At 43.3% G+C, this 15,213-nt stretch overlaps 1 protein-coding gene across 1 annotated transcript in view; it reads right to left on the bottom strand.

Annotated features, from left to right (window-relative positions):
- Positions 1–1,422: 1,422 nt before the first annotated feature.
- The window catches only part of CDH13 (cadherin 13), a 793,967-nt gene continuing 780,176 nt past the window's right edge, over positions 1,423–15,213 (bottom strand). The window contains exons 11-13 of the mRNA XM_065898620.1: positions 13,960–14,193; positions 9,921–10,139; positions 1,423–2,937 (exon numbers count right to left, since the gene is read on the bottom strand). Of these exons, the coding sequence (XP_065754692.1) occupies positions 2,930–2,937; positions 9,921–10,139; positions 13,960–14,193 (461 nt within the window). The 3' untranslated portion in view covers positions 1,423–2,929. The remainder of the gene's footprint in view (positions 2,938–9,920; positions 10,140–13,959; positions 14,194–15,213) is intronic.

Raw genomic sequence — 15,213 nt, 5'->3', positions numbered from 1 at the left:
AGTCCGCCTGCCGATGCAGGGGACACGGGTTCGTGCCCCGGTCTGGGAGGATCCCACATGCCGCGGAGCGGCTGGGCCCGTGAGCCATGGCCGCTGAGCCTGCGCGTCCGGAGCCTGTCCTCCGCAACGGGAGAGGCCACAACAGTGAGAGGCCCGCGTAACGCATAAAAAAAAAAAAAAAAAAAAAAAAAAAAATCAAAGTCTTATTTGATACCAGGTGATACTTACCATGAAACGTAGCTGGATTTATTTTGTTATGATGTTCAGATTTGCAGGTGCTGCTGGAGTATCAGGGCAGGTGCCTCTACCTGAAATGAAGTCCCTTGGAGAGAACTGGCAGCCTCGCAGGTAACTTTTATAGAAATTAGAAAATGTTCACATGTGCTTATTAAAACAAATCGTCTGAAATACTTAATTTATCATATGTCAAATGAGGAGAAAATGTAATTTTTAATTAGCTAAGGTGATTAATACGCTAATAAAAAGAAGGTGTGACTGTTCACTCAATGAAACTAAAATCCTCAATCTTGCGCTCAGTAATGGGAAAGCAGTTTCTGGCTCTTACTTTTATTTTTCAATAACCTGGACTAAAATAAAATGCAGTGGTAATTGTGAAATAATGTTTTCATTCTACCTTTGGTTTCGGTAAACAACGTAAATATATTCTAGCAAGTTAAAAACACCCTGTGATTCAGGAAACGCTACCACTTTGGCTTCTGAGAATTGGGCTATTTTGTTGTTGTTGAAGGGATTAGAAAGAACAACATGACAGAAATATCTTGTCCTGATAAGAACTCTGGGGACAGGGAATACACTTAAATAGGGGATAATTAAGGCACACCCTGCTTGCTCATGAAGTGTGCCCTGTACTCTGATTTCTCTGTGTGCTAAGTTGAGCTACCAGCTTGACTGGTAAAGTGCAGGAGAGCCTGTGGGCTTGAGAGAAAAAGGCGAATCTGACACTTGCCTACTTGAGTGGATGGGTCACTCGAGGTCTGTATTCCTCCCCACGGAGGGCCCCGGCTCATGGAGGAGGGCGAGATTTCTGATGCTTAGTTAGCTAGCCTTTGAGCCAGGCTGCCAACCACCTGGCTGTCTGAGGGTGTTCCCGGGTGTGTTCCAGGTTGAGCCCTCCCCCGGCCTTACGGGAAGAGGGGAGCGAGGTCCACCGGGGAGACACAAGGCTGCGTCCTGTGAGGCCAGAAGACGAAATCTGGTAAAGTGTGACTGTGCAGGCTTGGACCCCCTGCCCCCGAGCCTGCTTTGTGCACTGGTGGGGGCTTCTGGCTTTACAGACTTACCCACTTAACAGGAGACGTCAGGGGACCCAAACGGCCAGCCAAAAATGTGAACTTGCACTAGGCCAGACCCAGCAACAGTGACATCAGACACAACATAGAAATCAGAGAAAAGCTACTGTCCAGCAGTTTTAACCACCAACACCCATTTATTTTGATGAAAAAAAGTCTCTGCATTCTATATGCTCCAAAAAGATTTACTATCAAAACAAATACAATATATGGAACTCTATCTGCATAATTTCACTACAATAAAGACAACATATGACTTCTAGTTCCTACGGAAGGTGAACTGAAAAGCACAAGTGCAAACAGAGATTGCATAAGAAAGCGTGTGCGCGAGTGTGGTTAAAACCTTTAGTAAGCAACTGTATTAAAATATGCTAAGACACTTACCTGACCCTAGGTCGCGGCGAGCTCTAAGAAAAAGCCACAGGCTGTCACTAGTTTTATCTGCTAGAAAAATTTGGTGTGAGCTTTGATGGTTCAGTTACAGTTTTATCAACAAGAAGATAATCTCAGTACAAGCACTAATCTCCTTCTTACTTTTACATGCTCACAGAATAAAAACCAATTACTTTTCATACATAATGAACATCTTTTATTTTCAGGTTTGCAAATGACGGTCGTCGATTCACACAAAAGGGTACTTTTAAAACTACCTGTATTTACTCTATTTTATGCATGTATATATGAAATGAATGGTGTGCATAAATGTATGTCTGTACATGTAGGCAGATATATGTATACACATGGTACCTGATGACCTCTTCGGATGCATGTATGACCTCCACGATGACATTGGCTGTTGTACATATGCCGGGGAGGGCGAGATTCTGTCATGATCCGGGCCCCCAGAAAACCCAATGGGAATGTGCATTCTGGACAGCTGCAAACGCAGGTGGATAGATGCCCGTGCATTTGATGGTAAAACGCCCAGCTCTGCTCCTCACCTCTCTTGCTCGGGATCATCATCACACAGGATGGCAGTGAGAGCTGCTCATTGCCCTCATTCTAAAGAGAAAGGGCTCTGTCTCTGCTCTCCCCCTCTGCGGACCTGCCTGGCTGCTGGGCTGGTGGAGAAGCGTCAGCTCTGTGGTCTGCCCCAGTGCTGAACTGGATGCTGAGGCCCTGGTGGGGTCAGCTGCTATAGCTTCTACCCCTTCTTTGCTTAGCCTCTCAAGGAAGGGTGACATACCAAAACCAAGCTTCTCCTGTAGAGTCTGTCTCTATAAATACTGGGTATATACACATATAGATACACATACATATACAAATACTAACCCACAGACCAAACTGGATGTGTGGAGTGCTGACTAGCAACATGGCAACACATCAGGAAGAGTAGTCATTGTTCCTCCTCCCAGAAGGTCAAGTTCTATGCCACGATCTTTAAACACTCAGGGAAAATTCAGAGGATTCCATTAATTAAAGGAGAAAGGGAGATGCTGTCAAAATGGTGAAGTACAGACTAAGTGAAAATTGCAAAGAAAACAAAAATCTGGAACAATTGAGGCCTAGTTGTGAAGTTTGAGAGCTGTAAACTGCAATCTTCAGATCTGGATTTTTTTTTGTCTTTTTTTCCTGTTGCTATGGAAACTTGGTAGTCAAGCTTCAGATGTCAGGAGTTCTCACAGACCTGAATGGAAAAGATTCAGAGTCAAGTCAAGAAATATAACAACTCAATTCAAAACATTTTAGCTAAATACTAGACACATGACTGACAAGCTATAATAAACGCATTCATAAATATTGCACTACCTTGGGGAAGTTTTTTTTTTTTTCCCCCTAAGCATAACATTTGAAGAGAGAATGAATTGTTCCGCTGGTTTATGTCTTAAAAAGCTGGACTCCTCTGAAAACGCGAACGCCAGACACCTCATCTCAGACCAGCGACAGCCACTACTGCTGCTTCACTGAGCCCTATCTTCTGCAGTCAGCCCAGAGCTTGGCTATTTTATAGACAAGCCTACTTGGTAGCTTAGAAATTGACGATCATCCCAGATATTTTTTTTTTTTGGTCACACAGAAGAGCAAGATAGTTAGTGGTGGTTCTCCAGAGATGGTGTATGAGTTTCTGATGCTTGCTGTAACAAATGACCACAAACTCAGTGGCTTAAAACCACACAAATTTATTCTCTTACACTCTGGAGGTCAGAATTCTTATGGGGCTAAAGTCAAGGTGTTGGTAGAGCCGCGTTCCTTTTGGAGGCTCTGAGAGGGTAGCCACCCCTTCCCTTTCCAGCTTCCAGAGGCCACCTGGGTTTGGTTGTGGCCCCTTCCTGCATCTTTGTGGCCTGCATCAAAGTTTACTGAGGTCACCAGACTGTGCTTATTCTCTAGGTTTTACACCAGCTGAGGGACTTCTACTCTGCCTGATGATAGTATGAATGGAAATAGCTCGGTTCTCTGCCATTTTTGCTTAATTATTATTATATCTTGGAAATGTACAGGGAAATGGTACCACTAAAAACTCGTGTTACAAAGAAAGAAAAATGTATAAAAGGTCAACCCACAATGCAAGTATAGTTTATTCTGGAATGAACTGAATGCTGGAATATAATGGGTTATATGCCAAAAAGGCTGGCACCAGGGACCGGTTTTGTGGAAGACCATTCTTCCACGGACTGGGGGCCGGGGCCGGGGCCGGGGGCGATGGTTCAGGTGGTAACGCGGGCAATGGGGAGCCGCAGATGAAGCTTCGCCCGCCCGCCCGCCGCTCACCTCCTGCCGTGTGGCCCGGTTCCTAACAGGCCGCAGCCCGGTACCGGTCCGGTCCGCAGCCCGGAGGTTGGGGAGCCGTGTGTTAAGGGGTGGCTCAGTATGAACCTATTCTGCACGCCACTGATTTTAGAGTTTAAAGCAGTCATGTATCTGTTTGGAAAATTTAGAGCTGCTGCTCTAAATTTTAGATTAAAAGTGTTTGTAATATGACTCGAGTCTAAAAAAGACGATATTGAGAAAGTTAAGGGTGAAAGCTGTTTTAACAGAAAGGGCCATGGAAATGAACATGCTAATTGAGATGCAAGTTTTCATTATTTTCTACACCTAGGGATCTTTGTATGGCTTGACAAATGAATTCCTTTGGGGTTAGGAGTCGTCTGAACTCATTTAACTTCCTTCTTTTCAGTTGAATTTTTCATTGCCCTTGCTACCATCACCATAAACTCTTTGGTTACCTGGGCTGCAGTAAACTATATCCTTCAGATTCACCTATTTGAAGAAAGACTGGAAAAGAACATATTAAATGGCATCACTAATTTCATTTAAAAATATTTTCCTGTGTGAGATCAATAACTCAAAATAATCATTTTGGTCACTGAGAAAAATAGGAAAAAAATTTTGGCTGAATAAGATCTACTACATTTGGGGCTTCCCTGGTGGTGCAGTGGTTGAGAGTCCGCCTGCCGATGCAGGGGACACGGGTTCGTGCCCCGGTCCGGGAAGATCCCACATGCCGTGGAGCGGCTGGGCCCGTGAGCCGTGGCCGCTGAGCCTGTGCGTCCAGAGCCTGTGCTCCGCAATGGGAGAGGCCACAACAGTGAGACGCCCGCATAACGCAAAAAAAAAAAAAAAAAAAAAAAAAAAGATCTACTACATTTGAAACTGTCCAATCCCTGTTTGTCAACTTAGACTATAACCTATCTCCTGTGACAGGTGAGTTGATTACATGAAGTAGTCCATGATTATGTAATGTTTTCAGTGGTGCATGTGTGAGGTCGGAGGTCGACTGTCATTGTCCATGAACTTGTACTACTTGGAGGGATCGGCTCTGTCTGCAGGCAGAGCACAGCCTGCTCTACTTGGGCTTGGTGCGTCCAGGCCCTGCCTCTGCCCATAACATATTTCACAATGAAAAGGAACAAAATATTGACACACTCAACGATATGGACTGTATAATTTCATTTGTAGAAAATTCTAGAAAGGGCAAGAAACTAGTAAGAGAAGGCAGATCACTGAGAGTCTGGATTGGGGGGAGGGGATCAACAGCAAAGGGATATAAGGAAACTGCATCTTGATTGTGGAGTGGCTACACCTTACCAAAATTCATCAAACTGTACCCTTAAAATAGGTGAATTTTATGGAATGCAAATAATACCTCAATAAAAAGCATTAGAATGAAAAGTATTTCCAGTGGCTGTTTTTGCTCTTCTTGGTCACCTCTTTAAACTTCTTCCTTGTGATCAAGATTACGATTCAATGCCCTCTCCTTTCCAAACACAGAGACATTTAATTTTGGTACTTGTTCAAATGGTTCACCTCATTTGTCCTTTTATATTCTTGCTCTCGCTGATTAATTAGGCCTAAAACAATGTTCAGGAAGGTTTCAGCACAGTATTCTTCCTTGAACTTGCCTTGTCACACCACACAGAGCCCTACAAAAAACCCTAATGGAGATGCCAGCTTGCTTCCTTGGGAGGGTCTTGGGGGAGAATTACGCTTCCCCTCAATGTCATCAACACATAATTTTTTTTTTTTTTTGCGGTACGCGGGCCTCTCACTGTTGTGGCCTCTCCGGTTGCGGAGCACAGGCTCGGGACGCGCAGGCTCAGCGGCCATGGCTCACGGGCCCAGCCGCTCCGCGGCATGTGGGATCTTCCCGGACCGGGGCACGAACCCGTGTCCCCTGCATCGGCAGGCGGACTCTCAACCACTGTGCCACCAGGGAAGCCCCATCAACACACAATTTAAACAATGAAATTGGCAGTGAAAATAATTTCATTTACAATTTCTATTACTTTCAATGTCAGTAGTTTTATTTCCTTTACTTTTAGATGTCAAAGAAGGAAGTGTGTATCTCTCAGTTCAACTCTCAGATGCAATAAAGCCACCTACGGTATTGTAATAAACTGAAATGTTATTATCTTTTTCCACAAGGGAGGCAGTCTAATGATGAACACCGGCCTCCATGGGACCTTTCTGAGCATCAGTGTCTCATCTACAGAGTGGGATAAAACCATCAGGGCAATGACGGAAATAAAGAGAAAAGCCACAGAACACGGGGTGTTTCGTTAATGCTAGTCTACTTGGATCAGAATATTATTTGAGAGGAGGAGGAAAACCCATTTTCTCTTCCCATGTTGGATGATGTGACCCCTGCAGTTTTATGAACAAGGCCTTAAAGAAGGCATTGACACACTTTTTCTGCCAAGAGTCAGATAGTAAAAATGTTTTCGGCTTTTCGGGCCAAAGGGTCTCAGGGGCAACCACTCAACTCTTTCTGCGGTGGTAGCAGAAAGCAGACACAGACAGTGTATAAATGGACCTGCTGTGTTCTAATCAAACCTTTAAAGCAGGAAGTGCCTTTATTTGGCCCTCGGGCTGTAGTTTCACAACCACTGCTCTAAAGAAACATCAAACAGATTCTAGATGGGGATTGACATATACACACTAATATGTATAAAATGGATAACTAACAAGAACCTGCTGTATAAAAACATAAATAAAATAAAATTCAAAAAAACCAAAACCAAAAACCAGATTCTACCACATCCCTAAATCCATTCAAGGACAACGGCTGGGTGGGGACGTCACCTTGCTCTTCCGCCTTACGACCTAACTTCAGTGCTCTTCGGGCTCACGCCCCACACCTTGCTTAATGTTTTAGGCCCATTTCTGTGTGCCCTCTTGCCACTGTCACGTTAACAGCTGCACAGGTGGGTCAGCCACTTTGACCTTGCTCTGAGGAGAGAGTCTGAGCCACAGGACACCCATGGTTCCTTATTCCTCACATGCCTACATTATTAGTTTCATTCTTTTCCTGTTAGGAAGAACGACTTGGACTAGGTCTATAATAAAACAAGAATCGTTATATTTAGCAGGCGGCTCTAATGTTCAAATGAACATTATTAAATAATCTTATACCTTTGATATAAGGCCAGACTGAGGTTCGTTTTGAAGCCAGACAGATGGGTGATGACACCCGTTCTTAACTATTTTGGGGGCTGCAACTACATGTCTTGTGGTGCAAAACATGGAAGGGTCAACTGAGTACCTTTCCAGCTGTGTAGGGAGATTCAGGGCTCCTTTCTGAGGATGATTTTGGCCTGATCTCAGGTGCCCTTACCTGCAGTGGGATAACCAGGTGGATCTCCATGCAGGTGAGAAAAGAAAGCACATCTGATATCTCAAACACAGAATGCATGCATCTGTCTTCTCTCAGTGATACTATTTTGAGTATAAAATGAACATGAGTTCTTGAGGTGTTATCAGGATTAACTGTGATCCAAGAGCTCAGCTGGGAGAGATGAGAAGTGAGCCGTCCTTGGGAACCTGCTCATTACTGATGCCTGTACGTCAGGGGCCCCCAAAGTAGGGCGAACAAGAAAACCCCTTGTTGGGAGGAAGCAAATACTGCCAAACAGACAGATTACATCTAACTAATGTTTAATACATGGATTTGGAGTAGCAGGCATGTGTATTATCATAAAATATATTGTGTGCAAATATACAAACACTCAGTGTGTGTGCTTGAGGCCACTGTCTCTTGGGATGTTGGTTCCATGGGTTGGATGGGCCTGGGAATCCGTATTTCCACAATCAGCAGTGGGAAGTCTCCATTTAAAAACCTCCCTGGCCATCTAGAGGTGCTGATAAATGCGCAGGGTCCTGCAGAGCCTCGGTTCATCAAGAGTCAGGCTTTGATGTTGTGTAATTGTATTTACAGAGGGTGACGTGTGAGTGGCTACTCAGCTATCTTCTCCATCTGTGTACACACACACACACACACACACGTGCACAAATACAGCATTCTTATTTCTGTACAATCAGCCTGGAAGTACTGCCCTCTAGTTTACCCAGACTCTGCTATATGTGAATTCCAGTGGGTCTCAGAACCCAGACCCAGTGCTGGGCTCGCTGTCTGTCTAGTGCTCACTTGAGAAGCTCGTGGAAAACATTCCAGAGGCTTACTGCAGTAGAGTTAGCTGGTCAGAGTAGGACACTAAATAATCCACATGCGTCTGTTGACAGGGGAATATGCTGTGCCTAGTTCCGATGATGGGATGGGATGGGATGCTCTTGAGCAGTTAAAGTGAATGAACCAGAGCAGGGGTACCTGGCTGGTGCACCATAGTGCGTTTATATGGCTCTCGAATTAAGAAGAGTTTCACACTTTTAAAGGTACTAAGACACAGATGACAGAATCAAAAAAGCCATAAAAAAGAATATGTGACAGAGCCCTGATGTGGCCCACAGAGCCCCAAATATTTGCCACCTGACCCTTGATGAAGAAAGTTTGCCGACCCCTGAACCAGAGCAACATAGATGGAGCTTGGAAATGTAATGTGGAGAGGAAGAAAAGCGAGTTGCAGAACATCAGGCTCAATATAATATGGATTAGATCAAGTCTGACAAACTGCACGAAGTAGAACTATATTTGGGGTGTGTGTGTGTGTGTGTGTGTGTGTGTGTAACAGTATAAAACAATGTCCACACACACTCTAGCTCATGATAGCTATTGTCTCTGGGGACAGAGAACAGGAAATGAAACTAGGGAGAGGAACACAGGGGATTTCAGCTTCATCTATAATATTTTATATCTTGAAGAAAAAGGAAGAAGAAAGGAAGGAAGGAAGGAAGGAAGGAGAAAGAAAGAGAGAAAAAGAAAAAGAGAATATAAGAATGAGAGAGAGAGAGGCATATATATTTCTTCCCTCCCTCCCTCTCTCCCTTCCTTTCTACCCCCCTCCCTTCTCCATCCACCCATCCACCCATCCACCCATCCATCCAACGAGACACTCCTCACTGTAAGGTCTCCTCTTTAGTTCTACGCCCAGGGCCCTGGCTCAGCACAGCTATAAGTGTCTGACGTTGGAATGTGTGATTTCCTGTTGACTCCACTCACCACTGTCACCAGGATACAATAACTTTTATTCTTTATTTTCTAATCATCAATTTCTCAACCTCCTAATTCACAACAACACAAATAACCTTCTCAAAATGTAAATACTGAGGCCCCAAAGGCTTTTGAATGGCATTAGCTATATGTGAATAATTTCTAAGGTTGAAATTGGACTAGTATGCCATAAATAGGAAATATCTGACACATGTATCTATTCATTTCATGCTCACATCTATATTACTCTGCATAATAATTCATCTGTTTAAAATAATGCTTCATTATGTCATAGTCATGACTGACTACCGGTCAGTAAAAAAAAATGTGTGAGTTATGCATTTATCTCTTTTCCTATGGCGTCAACCTCTCTCCATGCATTCTCATGACTCTTCTTAAAAAGGTATGGAATCTCCTTTAACCTCACTAAAGATAATTCCACACAATGCAGAGGGAAACAGGGCCCTAGTAGACCAGTTAAGCAATCTGGGCACATTTGTATGAGCTCCAGTTCAGGGGCATCTGCAGGAAGTTTCTTACCACCTGCTCTGTAGGACAGCCTTGGGTGCCTTGGCACCGTTCCTCACATTACCGGGCAGGGGGATGTGAAGGTGCCTTTCACCATTAGTCAGAGCACTTTTACAGGTACACTCTGTTACGCCGACATAAACTAAACATGAATGTTTCCTCTGGGATAAATTTTTTGGGAAGGATATACGGAAACCAATAGCTTTGGTGAAGTTATGTTTTTGTATTGTGCATGCACTGGAGTTTGGTCAACTTACGAGCTAAGCTGAAGAAAGACAGGAGCAGGACTGCGGTTGTGCTGAAGTGCGGGGCGCCTGCCGTGTTGCAGTCCACTTTGGAATTCTTGCAGGAACACACTTGTACCCTGAGGTCTGTGATGTTCGTCATGGGTGGTTTCCCTGAATCTGTCACCATGATGGGCAGGTGGTAATTTGCTTTGTTCAGATTTTGAAGAAGGCTTACCAGGGCGTGCGTATCTATGAAGACAAAGGGAGGCCTTCATGAGAGAGGGCTGGACGTTTCCAAATCAAAGAGTGGAGTTTCGGCCACTAAACCCACACAAAACAGGCAGTTTATTCATTTAACTGGAAGAGTGCTTAAATATAAATCCATTAACATCAAATAAAAATAAAGACTCACTTCTTCAGCTGCATCTCAAGTTTCTGGCAACCACACATGGCTGGTGGCCACCATACCAGGAAGTGCCAGATAAAACACTCCCAGCATCGAGGAGTTCTATGGTTCAGGGCTATTGTAATCAATTACAAGAGGACTCACTTTTGTGAAGATGACTGAGTACCAAGAACTCCTCCCTGAAAATTTATTATACTGATAAAGCCATCTTCACAAAGATCACATGCAACATTTAGAAGAAATAATGTAAAAACCCATACTCGAATTGTCACATTGTACATCTTAAATATATACAATTTTTATTTGTCAATTAAAGGTCATTAAAGCTGGGAAAAAAAGAAAAAAAAAGAAATTGTCAGCTTAGAGCATTTTTACATAAGAATACAAATTCAAATAATCAAAATACATTTTTGGAACAACAACAACAAAAATCCACTCACTTTTTTAAAAAATTTAATTTATTTTTTATACAGCAGGTTCTTATTAGTTATCTATTTTATTCATATTAATGTATTTATGTCGATCCCAATCTCCCAATTCATCCCACCACCACCACCACCCCTGCCACTTTCCCTCGTTGGTGTCCATACGTTTGTTCTCTACATCTGTGTCTCTATTTCTGCCCTGCAAACCGGTTCATCTGTATCATTTTTCTAGGTTCCACATACATGCGTTAATATACGACATTTGTTTTTCTCTTTCTGACTTACTTCACTCTGTATGACAGTCTCTAGGTCCATCCATGTCTCTACAAATGACCCAATTTCGTTCCTTTTTATGGCTGAGTAATATTCCATTTTATATATGTATCACATCTTCTTTATCCATTCGTCTGTCGATGAGCATTTAGGTTGCTTCCATGTCCTGGCTATTGTAAATAGTGCTGCAATGAACATTGGGGTACATGTGTCTTTTTGAATTATGGTTTTCTCTGGGTATATGCCCAGTAGTGGGATTGCTAGATCATATGGTAGCTCTATTTTTAGTTTTTTAAGGAACCTCCATACTGTTCTCCATAGTGGCTGTATCAGTTTACATTCCCACCAACAGTGCAAGAGGGTTCCCTTTTCTCCACACCCTCTCCAGCATTTGTTGTTTGTAGATTTTCTGATGATGCCCATTCTAACCGGTGTGAGGTGATACCTCATTGTAGTTCTGAAAAATCCACTTACTCTTAAGGTGGGTAGGTCCCCATGTGTTGCTATGGGGATGGGTTCTATAGTCTAGTCTCTATCAGGCCTCAGCCTGCATCCCTAGGTTTGGGTGGGAATCCATAGCACAATGCACAACTTGGAGACTGGATCTTTAAGCCCACGTTTGGTGGGACTATCTGCAGTTACCCAGGCCACTGGGCAAGCACTCAAAAGTGGCCATCCCACCTGGCACTGTTTTTGGCCTCGGGTTATTTGCTTTTCAATCACTCAGATGACTACGGATTTTTAAAAAAAATAAATTTATTTATTTATTTATTTTTGGCTGCATTGGGTCTTCATTGCTGTGCGTGGGCTTTCTCTAGTTGTGGTGAGCGGGGGCTACTCTTCGTTGTGGTGCGTGGGCTTCTCATTGTGGTGGCTTCTCTTGTTGCAGAGCATGGGCTCTAGGCACGCCAGCTTCAGTAGTTGTGGCATGCAGGCTCACTAGTTGTGGGTCGCGGGCTCTAGAGTGCAGGCTCAGTAGTTGTGGCACACAGGCTTAGTTGCTCCGTGGCATGTGGGATCTTCCTGGACCAGGGCTCGAACTTGTGTTCCCTGCATTGGCAGGCAGATTCTTTTTTTTTTTTTTTTTAATTTATTTACTTTATTCATTTATTTTTGGCTGTGTTGGGGTCTTTGTTGTTGCACGTGGGCTTAGTTGTGTCGAGCGGGGTCTACTCTTCATTGTGGTGTGTGGGCTTCTCATTGCAGTGGTTTCTCTTGTTGCAGAGCACGGGCTCTAGGCACACAGGCTTCAGTAGTTGTGGCACGTGGGCTCAGTAGTTGCGGCACATGGGCTCAGTAGTTGTGGCTTGCGGGATCTAGAGCGCAGACTCAGTTGTTGTGGCCACGGGCTTAGCTGCTCCGTGGCATGTGGGATCTTCCCAAACCAGGGCTTGAACCTGTGTCCCCTGCACTGGCAGGCGAATTCTTAACCACTGCACCACCAGGGAAGTCCCTTTTTTTTTTTCAACTCTTCCTTTCTGGGCATAAACAACGCTAAGTACTCAGAAAAAAATTCTGGGACAAGAAAAAGAATTGAGAAGGCATTTTAACTATTAAATAAAACCAGGAGGGAAAAGAGAGTGTGATGACCTGAAAACAAAAAGAGCTGAAGTATTATCCTATCCAGACGGCTAGAGCAGCAGAAACAACCAATGTGGATGATGACCCCAGTGGAACGGCAGGTTAACACGAGGAACATTCTCTGATCTCCTGCAAGGAGCGGAGAAACGCTTAAATGAGAAAGTTCCAGCTGGAAAGAACTGGGGATGATTATTCAAATGAGCTACAGTCACAAAAACCAGCAAATAAAACACTAACCCCTCAAACAAGAGAAGGGCTGTTTTAATTAAAAATAATCAGTGTAACAAAATTTATTCTTTAAACAGCAATAAAATAGACAAACAGGCAAAGAGAATCAATGACAAGAGAAAGACACCAATAAAATGAGATATGAGATAAGGCCATAACAATACATGTGACATTTTTTAATAGAAAATTTTATGTACGACTGTACAATACATTTTGAAAACTTCATGAAATGGGTAATTCCCCATCCCTCTCAAAAACTGTACTGCTGAAGTAAGAACAGGGAGCCCAGCCCTGACTGGGTCAATTGCAGGATAAATTCGCTATTGATGGCAAAGTGTACATAATGTGTGAGTTCCGGTTTGGGGCTTTATTGTGAGGCAAGGTGATCTTAGTAGCGAGTTCACATTTGCCATGGGGAGGGAGGTGGAGGGGGTGTTGTGATACAGGGATACTTGTTAATTCAGTACATTGATATTTCAGTCTTAATAAGGCAGATGATAAAGTTTTAAATTTAAATTTTTAAATTCCACCTGTCCATGTGCAGGGACTGGTAGAAAGGGACACTGTTTGCAAGTTTCATAAATGAGGGACAGGACAGATGGGAGAAGATATCAAAGTCGAAAGTCAAAGTCAAGGTCATTTTACAAAGTCAATTCTGAGATCTGCAGCATAAAATGGAAGTTGGAGGATTAGAGGTTAAGCCTTTCTGAAGATTCTCATATTGGTGCTTCTTAGGAAAGCAAGCATAGCATGGAAAATCTCTGCAAAGTGCTGGTGAAAATTAAGGTAGTTAAGGTAAACACAGAGGAGAGGCAGCTGAGCCAAGACCCCTGGCTTTTGAAGGCTGAAGACTGGGTGGGTGTGGAGTGTAAAGTACGGGCTGTGTAGTATACAGGGTACAGCACAGAAAAGAGAGGAAGCGAAAGAGAAAACTTTCATGTTTGCATTTCTAAGGAACAGATATTCAATATTTTTACAAATTGTATACAGGTGCTGGTAGGAAAATTGTCAGTATTTGTAATGTGTGAATAGCTTGAAACAAACCATGTGAGGAAACCCGAGAGCATAGAGGAGGCACAGGCTGGGAACAGAAACCACGCCAGGGAAACTAGGCTTCAAAGCTGAAGGGTAACTACAGAATGTTAGGTGGACTTACTGTTGATCTTGGAGATCTTCCAGACTTTATCAGGAACAGTTGGTTTATGGATTTCAAATTTGAAAGGATCTGTATTTGGGTGGAGATCCTTATCTGAAGCTCCCAAAATGACTACGCTGAGGTTTTTGGCGTCATCACAGACCTCCGCTACCGTGGGGTAAATGAAGGGCGCGTTGTCATTCACGTCTTCCAGAGTTATCAGCAAAGTCCCAGTGCCAGTAGCGGGAGGGTTGCCTACAGAGAAAGGGGGGAGATGTTAGCACACAACCGGTACAATGCAGGAGTCGCTGTCCACAGTACCTTTTCCCAACGTGCCAGATGCCTTTACTGTTGTCACCAGGTTTCAAACAGGACGAACAGGGATAGCTTCCATCTTTGTATAAAGTTCAGTGGTTTAAAAAGCTTTTTCGTATGATCTCTAGGTCCATCCACGTTGCTGCGAATGGCATTATTTCACTCTTTTTATGGCTGAATAATAGTCCATTGCATCTATATACCACATCTTCTTTATCCATTCATTTTTTTTTTAATTTAAAATTCTGACTCTAAGCCTATTGAGTAAAAACAATTGAGTGGCGTGGATTTCTCTTTCTAACAGGAGGATGCACTGATGCATGCAGCACAGAAAAGCAAGACTTAAATGTTCAAGATCAAATGGTTTTGGTGGGGGGTGGGGGGTGGGCGGTAGGGGAGGGGGCACAGATATGAAGAAACCTGTTTGAGACATATGCCCTTAGCGAGAGAGAAAAGAGATTTGATCTTTTTTTTTGTTGAATGCCTATATGTGATTTCATGACCGTTTTTTCCCCAGTTATTAATTTCTAGAGGCCTATACCCATAGCGGGAGACAGTACTTTCCTACATTGTCATATTAACTGGAGTCTGACATCAATTCATTAGGTTTTGAATAATCATGGGTTACTGAAGCAAAGTGGAAAGTATCCTGCATGCATATATTCACTTCTAAGTGAAACTTAATATTACTTGGATACAATATTAAAAAGTAAAAACTGATGTTTTCCCCCTGATATCCATTCATCTGTTGAGGGACACGTAGGTTGCTTCCATGTCTTGGCTATTGTAAATAGTGCTGCTATGAACATAGGGGTGCATGTATTTTTCTGAATTATAGTCTTCTCCAGATATATGCCCAGGAGTGGGATTGCACTTAGATTATCATACTAAGTCATCTATTTTATATTTGGTAGTGTATATATGTCCATGCCACTCTCTCACTTCATCCCAGCTTCCCTT

The sequence above is a fragment of the Phocoena phocoena genome, chromosome 20 (assembly GCF_963924675.1).
Source record: "Phocoena phocoena chromosome 20, mPhoPho1.1, whole genome shotgun sequence".
Lineage (NCBI taxonomy): Eukaryota > Metazoa > Chordata > Mammalia > Artiodactyla > Phocoenidae > Phocoena > Phocoena phocoena.
Note: the sequence above shows the minus strand (reverse complement) of the source record. Positions and strands in the feature narration are given on the sequence as shown.